At 37.6% G+C, this 15,849-nt stretch overlaps 1 protein-coding gene across 1 annotated transcript in view; it reads left to right on the top strand.

Moving 5' to 3' along the window:
• The window catches only part of ITGAV (integrin subunit alpha V), a 46,651-nt gene extending 31,239 nt beyond the window's left edge, over window positions 1-15,412 (top strand). Inside the window, exons 19-30 of the mRNA XM_002192377.6 lie at window positions 127-194; window positions 1,467-1,614; window positions 1,963-2,055; window positions 3,081-3,160; window positions 4,875-4,955; window positions 5,850-5,955; window positions 6,614-6,772; window positions 7,751-7,864; window positions 8,180-8,293; window positions 8,387-8,494; window positions 9,519-9,641; window positions 10,006-15,412. Of these exons, the coding sequence (XP_002192413.3) occupies window positions 127-194; window positions 1,467-1,614; window positions 1,963-2,055; window positions 3,081-3,160; window positions 4,875-4,955; window positions 5,850-5,955; window positions 6,614-6,772; window positions 7,751-7,864; window positions 8,180-8,293; window positions 8,387-8,494; window positions 9,519-9,641; window positions 10,006-10,101 (1,290 nt within the window). The 3' untranslated portion in view covers window positions 10,102-15,412. The remainder of the gene's footprint in view (window positions 1-126; window positions 195-1,466; window positions 1,615-1,962; window positions 2,056-3,080; window positions 3,161-4,874; window positions 4,956-5,849; window positions 5,956-6,613; window positions 6,773-7,750; window positions 7,865-8,179; window positions 8,294-8,386; window positions 8,495-9,518; window positions 9,642-10,005) is intronic.
• The last annotated feature ends 437 nt before the right edge of the window (window positions 15,413-15,849 follow it).

Here is a 15,849-nt window from a genome sequence, read left to right as displayed (position 1 = left end):
TGAAAACATTTCATAACCAGCTATGTACAATTTTTTTTCATTTGCTGGTGAAACAGTATTATTGAAAATGTATGTTCGAACAGATGAAGGAATTATTACAACAGTATGTGTTTGATTTTTGCATAGGCCCATATCCTGCTGGATTGTGGGGATGATAATATCTGCAAACCAAAGCTGGAGGTGTCAGTAGAAAGGTAAATACACGACAAAAATACAAAGAAAAGCAATTTTCCTACCTGAAGTCTAAAATTCAGTAGCTGGTAATACTTTTATTTAAGGGATGTGTTGAAATAAGTAGGACTTCTCATTGTATGCAATCTAAACTCAGGCTTATATGCTTAAAGAAAACCTGTTTTCTGCTTTGGAACATAATGTCTTTAGCATGTAATGCACCACTCCCACCACAGTCTCCACTATAAGTAGGCCAAATTTATTTATTTATTTGCTAAGCTGGACACATACAGTGAGAATAAACCACTGCTAGCTGCCATTGTATCTTGTTTCTGTTGTTCAGTATTAAATAGACACATGAAGGTGTGATTTTATCCAGAAAGGGGAGGAGTAAGACTCTCTTGTCACATGTAGGAAAAAAAAATTGTTGGTATTGGCACTATCTTTTATCAAACCTGGAAAAAAGAAACAATTTTTCAGTGGTAATTCATTCATGAGTCTGAGCATTTTTTTTACTTTGTGCGGCCTAAAACCTCTCTTAGTGTATTATCTCATAATCTGTTTTTTAATGCATTATAACATATGCACATTGTACGTGCATATAGGACACTTCACAAACACTAATTCATGCAAACACCTCAGTAACATTTGACATTGGTGCAGATACCTTGATGTGTGCTTGTAGTTGGTGAAATGCAAATACATTGTTTGCTAAGATTGTCTCTTTGTGTCTGAACCAAAGGCATTGCAGAGGTCTTGGCTCTATTCTGAGCCTTCTCTTGAGTTTTGTTATAAATATGTGCTCGTATCTCTGCAAAGTGGGCCTGTTATTCAAAATGTGCACAGGGATTTAGCTGCTCATTGTTTGTTCCTTGTGAGAAAAAGGTGTTTGCTCTTTTTTTTGTTTTAATTAATTGAAAAATTATGTCACTATGTGATAGTCACTGTTACTTGACTAAAAAGCCCAATAGCTCTTTAATGTCTTTTAAAATATATAGGAAAAGGACATAGAAGGAGTCATCCTACTACAATGACAATTCCAAATAATGCTCAGTGGTACATTTTACAGGCAAGATTCTTACAAAAGAGCACATAATACTTGCTCCATTTGTGATTATAGACACAGGGGTTTTTAAAAATATCTTAGAGAACACTCCTGAAGCAAAGGCACTACCTCCAGATTTCTCCACTCACTCTGTCTGAAATCTCAGATTGTCTCTTATTTCTGAGTTCAGCCACTTCAATGCAATCTAAAACACAAATGCAGAACTCATTTTCACACTGTTTTCTTGCAGTGACCAGAAGCAGATCTATATTGGTGATGACAATCCCCTGACCCTGATTGTCAGTGCTCAGAACCAGGGGGAGGGAGCCTATGAGGCAGAACTCTTCGTCGTTGTTCCTCCTCAAGCAGATTTCATCGGAGTTGTTCGCAACAACGAGGTAAAATTCCAGCTGCTTTTGAGGAGTCATATTGCAGCTGCTGCTGTGGAAATCTCTAGTGGTTTCTATTATTTCAGTCTTAGAGCAAAGCACTGAAAAAGTGATTAATTTTTTCAAAGCCTCTCTCTTTTATAACCTTGAAAATATGTCTGTCTTGTAGCAAAAACATTTGTCTCCTTGGAGACTTCCATACTCAGATTTTATTTCATTTTATTATTTGACTCTGTTATGGCTGAGAAATTATATTAAACTTAATACAGCATATCTAGGACTTCTCTCCAGACTTTCATCCAGGTGCTCAGATGTGAAGAATGACATTCCTTAGTGTTTCTTCCTGGTTTATTGCAGGCTTTGGCCAGACTGTCGTGTGCTTTTAAAACAGAGAATCAGACTCGCATGGTGGTTTGTGACCTGGGCAATCCCATGAAAGCAGGAACTAAGGTAAGGTTTGGTCCAACAGGTGTCTGGTAGCTCACCCAGGGGGCAGGTGGCATTTGCCTTAATCACAGTACTGTTTGGGCAGGAAGTTTTCTCCCAGGAATTTAAGATTAGACATTAGACATTTAGCTGCCCACGTTTGGTTAGTACAGAGGTAGTTTGTTTTAACTTTTCAGCTAAATTAAAGGCTGGAAGGACTGTTCATGAGTTTTGCGATGTAACTCAAAATGAGTTGTTCATTAAATAGTGGAATTAATGGCCTTTGTTCCCTCATGAATTTTTTATATTTATCTGATATGTATTTTTCAGCATATAATCAAGATCTAGCTTACAACACTTCTTTCTCTTAGTTAATCTCTTTTTTGCCTACTTTCATGAGGAAGGACAGAGTTTTGTCTAGTTGAAACCTCTACAATTCTACAAAATATAACTGAAATTGGAAGAATTAAAAAAATTATTAGTGAGACCTGGCAGATTTTAATGTGATATGACATAGTAAGTCTTATTTTCTGAGGAAATGAAGTGAAAATGAGTCACAATTATAACAATTTCATGATGCTTTTCTTCCAAGAGCCATCTTGTATAGATGAGTAAATACTATTTCCAAGGTCTTTTGAAGTGTATCAAGCTGTAGTGCACAAACGCTAAGACAAATATAAATTGACTTAGACCAAACCTTGGGAATTAACTTCGAATCATGAATGTGTTCCCTGCTCTTTAGATTACAATATTTTTTGCAACACCTGGGGAGGGTCAGTTATGTGTACAAATGGCTGAAGAAAGGGTGGGGAGCAAGATACAATCCTTATTTTTTATTTTATGGCAGTGATGCCTTGACTGTAATCTAAAGAGAGGACAGTACATTTCCAGCCTGGATGAGCTGGACAACTTGAATTTGCTAGTTCTGTGTGTGTGTACTTTCATCACCAGGAGTTTCAGGCAATTTCTTTGTAATCTATAGCATTGAGAAGCTTTTATTGTGCGTTTTATTGTGCTTCCAACTGAACCACAGTGGTTTTTTCCCCCAGCTCTTAGCTGGCCTGCGTTTCAGCGTGCACCAGCAGTCTGAGATGGACACCTCGGTCAAATTTGACTTGCAAATCCGGAGGTATGGAAAGCTCTGAGGATGTACCTCTCCTGGGAGAGGACACACACAGTAAACAGACTACAAACCACTCTGACCTAATTCTCTATTTTTTGCCTCGTAATAACTTGAAAGATAAACACTCTGAGTTAGGTGTCCTAAAATACAGGACAAAAATATTTGTACGTGCGTATCACTCTGCTCTGCTGACACTTGTGGTGCCACAGAATGACTCTGGGTTTATAGCCCTCTTTTAAAACTGATGCTTGAACTCTGAATTCCTTCTGGTGTAAAGCCAGAATTCTGTGTATTTAGAGGAGGAGAGTCTTTCAGGGCAGGCAATGTGTGGGGTAGTCCAAGCAGAAGCAACATGCAGTGAACCATCACAGCAGCCATCCTAAATGAGCCTGAAAACTGAATGGAACAAAACAGGAGTGTTCCTGCTAGTTATCAGATGAGCACAGCCCTGTCATATAAATCTGATATATAAATCTGAGTTTGTAACTTCTGGAGATGATATTTGAGGTTGGAGATGTGATCATTAGGAGCATCTTTACCCAGTGCAGTTTTATGTTGCTTTTAATGGACAGTATGAATACACCTGTTTTGTTTCTTCCCCATGGTGGTCCAAAAGCACTTTTTTTTTCCATTTAAGGGCTTTATTTTTTTTTTAATCTGGTGAATAAATTAATCTCATCCACATAAGCCTTTGTCATCTATGGGAGTTAGGAAAGATTAGAGCTGCCATTGTATTTTAATGATGGAGTGTTTTGCCATACCAATCAAAAGCCAAGGCACATGAAATATCTCTGATCTCCCATTGCTGTCTGTTGAGCTTTTCCCCTTCTCCATCAGCTGGTAAGGTGTGCCAGTGGCACAGGACTGTTCTTTGCAGGAAATGATCTACTCTGGGGTGTCTGTCACCTTCCTCAGGCTAACAGCAGTCACCTGCCACTGTCACTGGCTCAGAAACAGTCAGGGAAGTTGCTCAAGTCATGCTTGTCTCTTGATGGAAGAGAAGGAAGGTTCCTGTAGTGTTTTAGGCCCTTTATGGAACAAAATTCCTTCTGTGACTCGTGGGTGCAAGAGGGGTGAGCAGTGGTGCTGTGGAACACAGTAATCACAGTTCACAGTGACAGGCTTTACCAGGGGATTATCTGGGACAGGTTTTAAGGATCACACTGCTTGTCTTAAACTCACAAAGCTCCATCTCCAATGCTGGCTCAGTTCCCAGCAGAGCAGGTCTAGTCTCTAAAAGAGTGAGGTATTTACAGGTCAGGAGGAAAACACGGCTGCATGTGTTTGTTGCTTACAGCAGCAGGGAAGAATAATTAGAAGATTCAAGAAGGTCTTTGTACAGGAAAGTGTTTGGTTAGGGGCACAGAATAATCAGATGTGTCGAAGGAGATCAAGATTCTGCTCCCAGCACCACTTTGAGGGGGGAGTGTCCCCTGTATTTTCTTACATGACAGCTGTATAACAGAGTCAGCATGAGCTCTGGGTCCTTCATCCACCTCTCCCTTCATCCACCTCTCCCACACTGTGCAGAGGGTGGGGCTTCCACGCATTTCGGTGAGAACTTGCTGGAATCTGGTCCTTAGTTTTTAGCAATTGTGTTTTCCTACAGGGGCTCAGGAGTCATCCTGTGTTACACACAATTACTTTGAAGTGTGGAGGGTTTTGTAATGAAATACTTTGCTTATTGCATTTAAGAATTTACCTTTTATTTTCCCTGCAGTTCCAACCTGTATGACAACCTGAGCCCAGTAGCATATTATCAGGTTGACCTTGCTGTTTCAGCAGCTGTTGAAATTAGAGGGTAAGAAATACTATTTTAATAAACACTTTTAAGGAGCTTTGCACATTTGCTTCTTTATATTCACTGAACTTCCTTTCAGGTCTGCATAAGTTTTCAGGAGGGGTTAGGGAATTTTGAGTCATAAAGACAATATGGTTTTCTCTAGACAGCCTTTGGACTTTTGAATATAAAATAATTCTAAATAATTACAAAATTTATTCCAAAAAGGAATGTTGTGCCTCCATTACTAGAGATATTTTTTAGAAGAAGAAAAAATCACCCCTATTGTTTGCAGTTTCACATTTCTGCAGGTCACCTTTCTTCTCCACAAACTGACTGGAGTTTCATCTGAAAACCCTGAAACCAAAGTTGAAGATTCTATGAAATTTAAGTTTGTAATATCCTCACCTTCTTCGGTGTTAATACTATAATGACTTGGTTACTTCATCATCTCTACTTCCCACCTAAAAGTCCTCTTACTAAACCAGTTAACTTGGATTCCTGAGTCAAAATTTTTTAAAGTTTCCACGACATTCATTATTGTGATGAATTTGTTCAATATCTGAGAGGTGGGGGATGGCACACTGGAAAAGCATGATTGGTATCTTCACTGTTTTCAGGGCTGAATTAGTCTTAGGACTGTACTGCTAAGGCTCTACCAATATTTCTCATTATCACAATATTTCACACTGGTTTTGTTTGGATGACATGTGTGTCCTTTGTCTTTTTTTAACTTAGAGAACAGAACTGAACATTTAATACTCAAACCACTTCTGTTCTTTCAGGTTTTACAGAGAGGATGAAGAAGTGGAGATTGCATTTTAAGTGTGTTGATTTTTTTTCCTTTGGATGTTCTAGAGAATCCCATTTATTTTTTCATCTTGCTAATAACAACTCCTTTGCTCTGCTGTTTAGTGTGTCGTCCCCTGATCACATATTCCTTCCTATTGCAAACTGGCAGCCAAAGGAGCATCCTGAAACAGAAGACGATATTGGGCCTCTAGTTCAGCACATCTATGAGGTATGGAATTACTGCTGATTTCTGTGACCTGATTCTGTGATAAATGAAAAAAAATCTTTTGGTGTAGCTTTTCTCTGGATTTTTTTCTTTTGTCGTGCATGTAAGGAGGGATTTTATTTTTTTTAATGCTGGGTCAATAACTGGCATATCCAAGAAGAGCTGGAATGCCTGAAAATAGTGTAACAGGGCTTGATTACCTACATAACTACACATATTTTATTTTATTGCCTTTTGAAATCGAGACATTTGAAGTAATGTGAGCTCAGGAAATGGCTCATGGTTGTAAATTATGGTATTCTATCTGTTCTGAATCACTAGTCTGAAGTCTTTTGCTGTGGAAAAAATAACTATATAAAAATAAGTATTTATAAATAAATATTTTAAAAATAAATATTTAAAAATTCCCTTAAGGAATCATCATAGATTTAATCTAGATTGTTTAATTAAGCAAAACTTATTGAGAGAGATGTGTAAATATTAATAGTTAAAAGTTTTACCACTTTTAGGTAATGTTTTGATCCTGTTGTCATAAGTGGTTGGGGTGGGGGTAGTGGCAGTATCACATTTGTAGCTCAAATAGAAAGTAACAACTATATGCACATTAACAGAGAAAGTAGCATTGTTTTTTTACATCTGTAAATTTTATTTTCATAATCAGCTGAGGAACAACGGTCCAAGTGCATTCAGCAAGGTGATGATGACTCTGCAGTGGCCTTACAAATACAAAAACAACACGCTCTTGTACATTGTGCAGTATGAAATTGATGGCCCCATGAACTGCACTTCTGACATGGAAATCAACCCACTGAAAATTAAGGTAAGCAGGACTTTCCCTTTGAGTGGAATGAAGTATGTTTGGTTGTTTTGTAAGTACTCAAAACAGCCAAATCCCTGAGAATATGACAAACTGAGATAGTTTTTCATCTGTGGCTGACAAATAAGTCTACACTTTTCCACAGTGCATGTCAATGTATATAGCAGGTGAAATAAAAGGTAAACAGCAGCTCAAAATTGTCAACTCAAAGATCAATTTGTCTTGTTTCTTTTTATTATGGGCATTTCTTCCTTTTATTTTTCAATTTCAAGGCTGCTCGATATGAGTTCTAAGTCCAAAGCAATAGCATTACAATGAATGTGGTCATGAACTAAAACCTAAAACAAACCAGATGCTTCTGGACTGTTTATGTAAATTTTCTGGGTTTTGTTTCTTGGAAGAAAATGGTATTATTTTTTACATTACATTTATCTGTTTATCCAATTGGATAAGTTCATCCAATTTGGATGAATTTATCTATTCATCCAAAGGCCACAAAGGACAATAGGGGTTAGCTGTCACTGCCAGCAAAACATGGGATTTACAGAGCAGAAGAAACTCCTTTTTCCTGGGCTGGACTAGGCAAAGAAAGGCCAGATAAAACCCAGCAAGTTCAATTGAGTGTAAGGAGCTGATTTCTAGGATAGTTTAGAACAAGCAATAAAAGTCAGTATGTTATTTCAAGAAAATGTCAGTATGTTAGTTCAAAAGCAAAAAAAGGACTGAAGGAAGATATTCAGTGTATAGAACAACAAAGAATACTTGTGTATCTTTGATAACCAAAAAGAAACTTCAGTGAATATATAAATACAGAGTTCCTGTTCTTCTGCTTTGTGATTTGCAGTGATTTTTTTTTCAGCCAGGGTCTGAAGAATAGCTAGGATAAAAAGCGAGAAACTTCCAGTTAGGTATTTTCTTGGCCTTAAGCTTGAAGTCTGCAATTAAGTAAGTCATGGTTTGGCTTCCCTTGGTGTATCCTAGATTTCTGCTTCCAAGGATGATGACAGGAATGAGACACTTGGCAGGGAAGATCACCGTGACCACCGCATCAGCCGGAGGGACTTGGCTGCCGTGGAGGGGGACATACACACTCTGGTGAGCTCTCAGCACTGAGGTGCTGACAACACCCTACAATCCTGTGCTGCTTTCAATCCTTAAAAACAGCTGTAAGGAAGAGTTTTCCTCCCTAAACATGATTGGCAAAAAAATCTCTACTAGGAAATTAACATATTACCGTATCTCTTCCTTTGAAACTGCAAACTATAAGTAATTATCCAATACTGGAGGTTATTTAATGTATTTTAATGGTTTACGGTGCTTTGCCGGTGTAGGTATATGGGTAAAGTAATGCCATTTAGGACTTTTCAAATATTTTCATACTTGGAACATCCTTCCTATTTTTATACACAGGGCTGTGGAACTGCTGACTGTTTAAAGATTGTCTGTCAAGTTGGCCACCTGGAAAGGGGAAAGAGTGCAATATTGTATTTAAAATCACGCCTTTGGACCCAAACTTTCATGAATGTGAGTGACTGGGAATATTTTGTCATTTTTTCTGAAGCATTAAAAGTGATTTTTGTACCCACATGCAATACTAATTTTGTTTTTCTTACGCAGAAAGAAAATCAGAATCATTCCTACTCTCTCAAATCATCTGCTTCTTTCAGTGTTATAGAGTTCCCTTATAAGAACCTTTCCTTTGAAGATATTCACAATTCTACAGTTGTAAGTAATTTACATCCAGCTTGAGTTACCATATACAATCACTTGACAATTAATGCAAAGACAGTTATTGTTGAGTAACATTTTTATGGCTTGATATAATTTTAATTTTTTCAGCTATTTGTTTCATGTATTTGTTTCAGTTGCACACATACATCTGAGGGTAAAAAAGACTGAATTTTACAATATTTGTGGCTTGAAAGACTTCATTGTAAATTAAAACAGTCCTCATGTTCCTGTTAATGCCATTGTTTTTAGAGAAATATTTTACTTGAAATTTGTTTCCAACTGTAGTAGCACTCACAGCTTAAGTAATGAACTTTTATTATATTATATGAAGCACTATATATGAACATTATATGTGAGGGTGGAACAAAAAGACCTTCTGTGCCTCAGATGGTTTCAAAGGCAAAGGAGACAGGGTGCAAACAGAAAGGAAGGTATAGGCCACTTGTTTGGGCTGGCAAATTGAAAGTTTTTGGTAAGCATTATAGCATTAAGAGATCTTAAGGAAAAGGTAGAAAAGGATTATGATTAAGTTATTTTTGAATATAGTTTCTAATGCCTGTAATTAACTGGGTTTTTTTCTCTCAAGCCTTGTGGACTTGATTTTTTGTTTCAAGGTATACTGCCTTTTAAGAAAAAAAAAACCAAAAAATGGAAAGACCTTAATTATTTTTCTTTAATTCCCATATATTTCCAGATTCATACAGCTTTACTGAAAATCATCAAGAATTACAGAAGACATGTTGCTATGTTACCACTGATTGCAAAAAAGCAAACCCAGGCAAAACATCCCCAACCCCGTACTATAATTTAACTTTAAAATCCTATTAAATTTGGATCAGTGAAGTCCTTATGTCACCAAGAATTTATGGTTTTTGATTCATTCTTGAGAAAAAAAGTAATTTATACTGGATTAATATTATAATCGTGATAGGATAAAGGTGTACAAGATTTAAACTGCATGGATGAACTCAGCATGTCACTGTGGTGCAAAGTGTGATTTATTGTGTTTTTCCATCAGGTTGCTACAAATATTACATGGGGCATTCAGCCACAGCCCATGCCTGTACCAGTGTGGGTTATAATTTTGGCCGTCCTAGCAGGGTTACTGCTCCTGGCTGTTCTAGTTTTTGTCATGTACAGGGTAAGTACTGTGTCTGGGGGTTTTTGCATCATTTGCTTTTCCCTACTAGTGATGTATTATTTCATATTGTACTAGCACTTTGCAGAAATGCCTTGCTCCCCTAATCATCTGAATCTGTTAAGTTTTTGGAATAACTGTAAAAGCTTTTAAGATTTGTCAGGAAGAAATGTGATGGTGCTGAACTCAGTTTAATTTTTTAATATAATAAAAATATTTACTGTGTTTGGAGGTCAAAAATGAGGGAAGAGAGTAGGAGTGAAAAGACAGCTTAATCAGTTAAGATCTGATTATGAAGGAAATAGAAAGGATGTGTGCATGTTTTGCAAATCACAATGCAATTCCTTAATTGTTCCCTGAACCACAGATGGGCTTTTTCAAACGTGTGAGGCCACCTCAGGAAGAACAAGAAAGAGAACAACTGCAACCACACGAGAATGGGGAGGGAACATCAGAAGCCTGAGCAGAGTTTTATCTGTAAGACATTCTGAAGTGTACACTTGCCTACATATTGGTTGCAAATATTGGCTTCCCCCTTCGTGAGCAAACACTCAGAGCTGCTGGTCTCAGAAGGCATCAGCACGTGCCAAACCAGGGCAAAACACTGAAACTCTGCCTCCCTGCATTAATGCCGCTCCTGCCTGCCACTAACGCATCTGCACTGACCCCGTGGGACAAACTCCAGGGAGAGCAGTGCTGGGGTTCTGCTTGCTGGGATACAGGACACAGCATCATTTCTGCTTCATGTACTGACTCTCCATGAATTGCTACACAGATTCTACATTTGCTCTTGGAACCAACAGCCTCCAGAGGTGCTTGCTGGATTCCGTGTTTGGTTTTGGCTGGTTTTTGTTGGAGTACACTACATTTCATTGCCTAGCTCTTGAAAGTCAGTTGCACAAAAAAAAAAAATGAATGTAGCTTGTTTTACAGTACTGAAGAATGTTCTTTACCCATTAGCTCTGATTATTTTTTTTCCTCCTGCTCAAGAAATAGGAAATATTCAGTGGAATCATTCACAACTGATACCTGTTCTGCACACCTGTTCCCCTGCCTACTCAGTCATCTGTCTTGTGGTTTCCCTCTAGACCTTGCAAATACTGTTCTCCAGGTCCTGGGTCTCTTACTGTAGGGATTGAGCCTACAAGTACCAAGTGAGGGATAGAAATCTGGGGCTGATGTACTTTCTGTGGGACTTGGGGAAAGGATTCAGGGCAAGATCCCAAGACTCTGCTGTGTATTTCCACAGCGCAGGATCCAGGTGTTCCACAGAGTTCTTGGCACCATGGATGCATTCATGCACTGCCAGGGACAAGATGCTGGGCTGTGGCTGCCAACAGACATGTCTGAGAAAACCCTTGATGTCCACAGGCCAAACCTTTGCAGGGTTTGAAGTGAAGGCTGTAAATTACTTGGGTTGTATTTTGGTTTCCAGCAGAACACTGGAGGGACACTGTGTGACAGGCTACCTGGTGCACTCTAGGGAAGCTGTTAATCCTCACTTTCCCTGCTCGACCATGCCCAGATGCAGGGTGTAGTGACACTGGGGCTGTTTAGACCAGGCTCTCTGCCAGCCACATCCATGGATCTGGATTACACCTGCACTTTAGCCACACTCACACCTCCATCACCTCCTGCCCTCAGAGAACAGTGAGTCAAATGGAGCAGGGAAGAGCTGGCAGTGCACAAGGGTTTGAAGAGCAAAGGTTAATTTGGCTTGTTGCATTTCACTCATTCATTGTTTCACTGGCTTGTTTCATTTGATTCATTCATTGTTTCAGTCCCTGCATGTTTCATTGCACAAGACATTTCATTGCACAACACATTTCATTATGTTCAATGCATTTCATTACCAGAAAAGACACTAAATATTTTGATTCACTGCTGTTTTCTGAACATACCAAAAGGTCAGTGGTTTAAAGCCATGGGTTTACATCATTCTTAGCTTATTTCCCTCACCACTGGTGTAGTAAAAGGAAGCTTCTTATACTGATTGAGACAAGAGTGTTGTCTATGCATTCCAGTAGACAAGGAATTGCAGAGCAGGAGTTTGTTCAAGTTGCACAGATTCTAGAATGGACATACCTAAACCATTGCTAAGGTGTCTTCTATGAGATGTGTTTATTCTCTTTTCCAAAAAGAGAATAAATTACACTATAAACTCCCAGATACACAAAGACTTCTATTGTACTTGCATCAGTGTGATTTCTATGTAGACAAACTCTTAAAAGGGCAAAAAATCTAGTTTGGGTTTGTACATTGGGTTTTTTGTTCATAGCTGCATCTCCCCCATAAACACAGCAGTGCCCACTAAACCCAGAATTTTCTGAAATGAGCAGTTTGTTTCAACTCTTATTTCTGCATCCTTTCAGAGATTTAAAATCCACCAATGTCTTTGGTTGTTAAGTCCATTCTTACTTGCTGATCCATGATGAGTCCTTAAGGGAGTGAGCACTGAGTCTGGGGGGACCAGTATGTTCACCAGATATAGGCTTGCATATTTATCCTTTTACATGGGTTGGGTTTAGACAGTTTAGATAAAATTAGTTTACAGGAAAGGGTATAGGGCATAATTCTGCTTTCACTGAACTTCCAAGGTCTTCAGTGTGGCCAATGTTTTATTTTTGTCTTTATTTTTACTATTTTGACTAGTAATGTAGTAGAGAATCAGGAGTCAGGCTTTGATCCTGGCCTCCAATGACTTTGGTAGAGCAGCATTTTCAGGTATTTACATGGGCTTGTGGTTCTCACGCTTTGTCAGCTGATTATCCGTGTGCAAGGAGATTGGTTTTACTCAGTCTTAATCTTAGGAGGGTAAGAGGTTTAAGAGACTCCCAGACAGATTATAGCTCTAATTCCTCATGTGTGCTTTCATTACATGTACACTCCATGGTGACTTGAAATTTATCAGACTACTTGCATGTGTAGGCTTTATTAGGAGATGGAAAAGAGTATTTAAAAAAAAATCATGGTCAAGATCCCTCCTGCTCACATGGATGGGATACCACAGCATTGCTAATGTCAGGGCTAACTACATCCTCGTTTTACTGGAAACTCTCATTTTGCTGATTTTCAGGATAAGAAGGTACATTTTATTGGTACAACTACTGTAGCTATAGAAAGTATCTTCCATTTTTGAAGTTACATAAAGTAAGACTTATTTAAGTGATTTTTATTTCTTGCCTTTTCAGCTGGAGAATGAAAACAAATAGTTGCTTCTTCCATGTCCATTAATTTCCAGTAAGGTTAAAAAGACCACAGTAGCATATGTAAATGGAGTATGCAGGTTACTTAGCGAGCATAGATGTAACACCTCAGATTCAATTTAAAGTAGCATTTGTGTTTCAGGGAGATTCCAAACTGGAAATTTTTCCTGAATGGAGGTGCAGGAAACTTTTGATAGTGTGTTCTAGATTTAGCAATAAGATTCCAGATTTTGTATGTACTTGTGTCAATATATATTTCATACTGACTTACAGGCATTGATGTATTCTTACAGCAAGTACTGTAGAATGATGTGAAAGCTTTTAAAGAAACTTTAGAAAAGGTATTTTGGAAGTAAATTAATGCCTTTGAGTCAAAATTGATATGCATAAGGTTTGTACTGGAAGCATTTAAAAAATACAAGTACAGTAACAGAGAATTCTTTTGAGAGGTATGTTTCAGGAGCAGATTTTTTATGAATATAAAATCAACAGGTATGTAATTATTTAGACAATAAAAACATTTTAAAAGAGCTATATCTTTTATAATGAAATATGAAATTATGTGAGTACTCCAGTTTGCAATTAATGCAGCATCTCATGATCAATATTGAAAAGTGATTTATATTACAGAATGCATATTATCTATTACTATATTTGACAATATCTAGAAAATGTAAAGCAAGGAACCTAATTTATAGGTTTACATTTCTTTCAAGAAACGATGAAATTGTGGAAATAGCTTTTGTTTAAGCATGACTGTAAAGTCAAATATGGTCTATATTTATCAACATAATTTGAAATCTTTGAGTAAGTTTGCTGACATGTTTGCCAAGTTTTCAGGGTTTATTCTGTTTTAAATCTTGATTTACATGTTGATCTCCAATTCATATAGTGCTTGTGGAAAATTTCTAAAGTTTACTATGTGTGCTCTTTCTTTATAAAACATTTATTCCAAGCAAAGGTATTAAATATTTAGTTGTTTTTGAACTTGAGTCCACGCTTAAATAGTCTTAAAGTGTATTTTTAAAATACTTCAGCTATAATCAGCGTGCTTTTGGTGATTTGAAGAGACCATGCTGCACTTAGATTTTTGCAGCATTTGGTTTGTTGTTGGTTACCCCGACAGAGCCCTGCATTTTTGTTTCCTAGACCCTCCCAAACAGTCTCAGAGCAGCATTACACTGGTGAAAATCACTTTTTTCCTTTGGTCCAGACTAACATGACCCTTTGAATCTGCTTCTTTGTGTCCAATGCTGCTGGCTGTTAATGAGTCAGGGAAAAAAAAGAATTTTATTAAAGAAAAAAAAATAAAAAAGGTAATGGCAGGGCCCAGATGAGATGATTTTGGTTTGCTTCTGAGGCGTTCAGGGCTGTTAGTGCTCTGCTGTCACAGCCAGGTGCCACAGCTGGGATCATGGTTACTGCTGAGCTCCTGTGGGATCTGAACTCCTTGGGACCGAGTCTTTAGCCTCAAACCCCCACCTGCAATGTGACATGGTCTGACAGGTTCACTGCCAAGTCCTCTGCCCAGTTGTGCTGGCCTGAGAAGGGCTGTGGTGTTTCCTTTTTTGTGAGGACATTGCAGAACCAGCGTGCTCACTGGAGGTGATGAATTAATAATATTGGAAGTGTTTGATCACCCACATTGGGTGAAGCTCGATGTATATTCTGAAGTGTACCCACTACTAACTCATGAGTCCTTCACAACTGGTACCACCTTCTTTAAGCCCGCTGTGGAAAATTTGCCTAGAGACTATAGAATAATGGGGTTGAGTCTGTAGTACTACTGCTGTTTCATGTGATTGTGGTATTTAGGTCTATTTTTTCCCAATGTGTAGAATTTTAACATAACACAGGAAATCTAACCTTTCATGCAATGACTTTCTCCAGATATGCTGCATTAAAGGTGAATAACTTGACCCTTGGCTTTTGCAAAGTAATGGAAGATTTCATGTAGCATTTGCATCTTAAAAAATCCTTGTACAGGTTTTGCTTTCCTAGTCCATGAAGGAAACCTGTATTTGCTATGATAGAAATATGCTGAAAATGTAACATTTTATTTCTTCGTAATGAATTTTTTTTGCCTTTTTTTTGGTGTTTGCTCGTGCATTAAATCAGTAGAGCATTATTTGCACAAGCAGAAAATTAACATACTAACGAGAGTGCTGCATTTTATGTTTCTTTGTCATGCAGTAAATACTTGCAGCACAAATGGGAATATTTTCAGTTACTATGAACTTGTTTCAAAGGTCTTCGGTACATTTAAGGAGAGCAATATACATTTGAAGTCACCTTATTTTGTATTAAATTATAAATTGTGCAAAGAAGTGGGTATTGTGGCACAGTAATTTTGTACTGATATGGAATATATAGCTATTAAAGCTATGGTTTGCTTTTTAACTCACTCTTTTCATCCTAATGCAAATTTGATTGTTTTTATTAGGTTGTATTTTTCTATGTATATATACAATTTCAAAATACTATGATTGGGTAAACTGAAAAATGTAATTATTGATTTGATTCTGATATTTAGAATTTTGGAATAAAATACCTCTTAATCAACAGAGATTCTGTTGTATGTTTGGTTTTTTTTTTTTTTTTTTCCTTAGGTGTATTTTTATAGTATATGTTTGTACTCCACAATTATGTGCTAACATTTACACAACTTTTATGTTCGCACCTCAAGTGGCACCTTGAGTCAAAAAATTTTGTAATCACAAGCAAGAAAAATTATCTACTCACAGACTATATTCTATCACCATAAAACTGATTCCCAACAGAAATTTCTACATACCAGAAATAAATATTTTAGGCTTTATAGGTGCCACGTTGCTGTAGAAAATGGTGACATCTTGTCCTCAGGTTAGGAAAATTTTCAGAGAGCTGGAGTTTCTTTTCTTGTTGTATTATTAGTCTGCTTTTGCCTCAGTGTTACATTTTTTCTGATTACCAGTCGTACTCACCTCTGTGAGTGGGTGACAGCAATATTTTGTGTCACAATAAAG

This window comes from Taeniopygia guttata, chromosome 7 (genome assembly GCF_048771995.1).
Source record: "Taeniopygia guttata chromosome 7, bTaeGut7.mat, whole genome shotgun sequence".
Taxonomy (NCBI): Eukaryota; Metazoa; Chordata; class Aves; order Passeriformes; family Estrildidae; genus Taeniopygia; species Taeniopygia guttata.
Note: the sequence above shows the minus strand (reverse complement) of the source record. Positions and strands in the feature narration are given on the sequence as shown.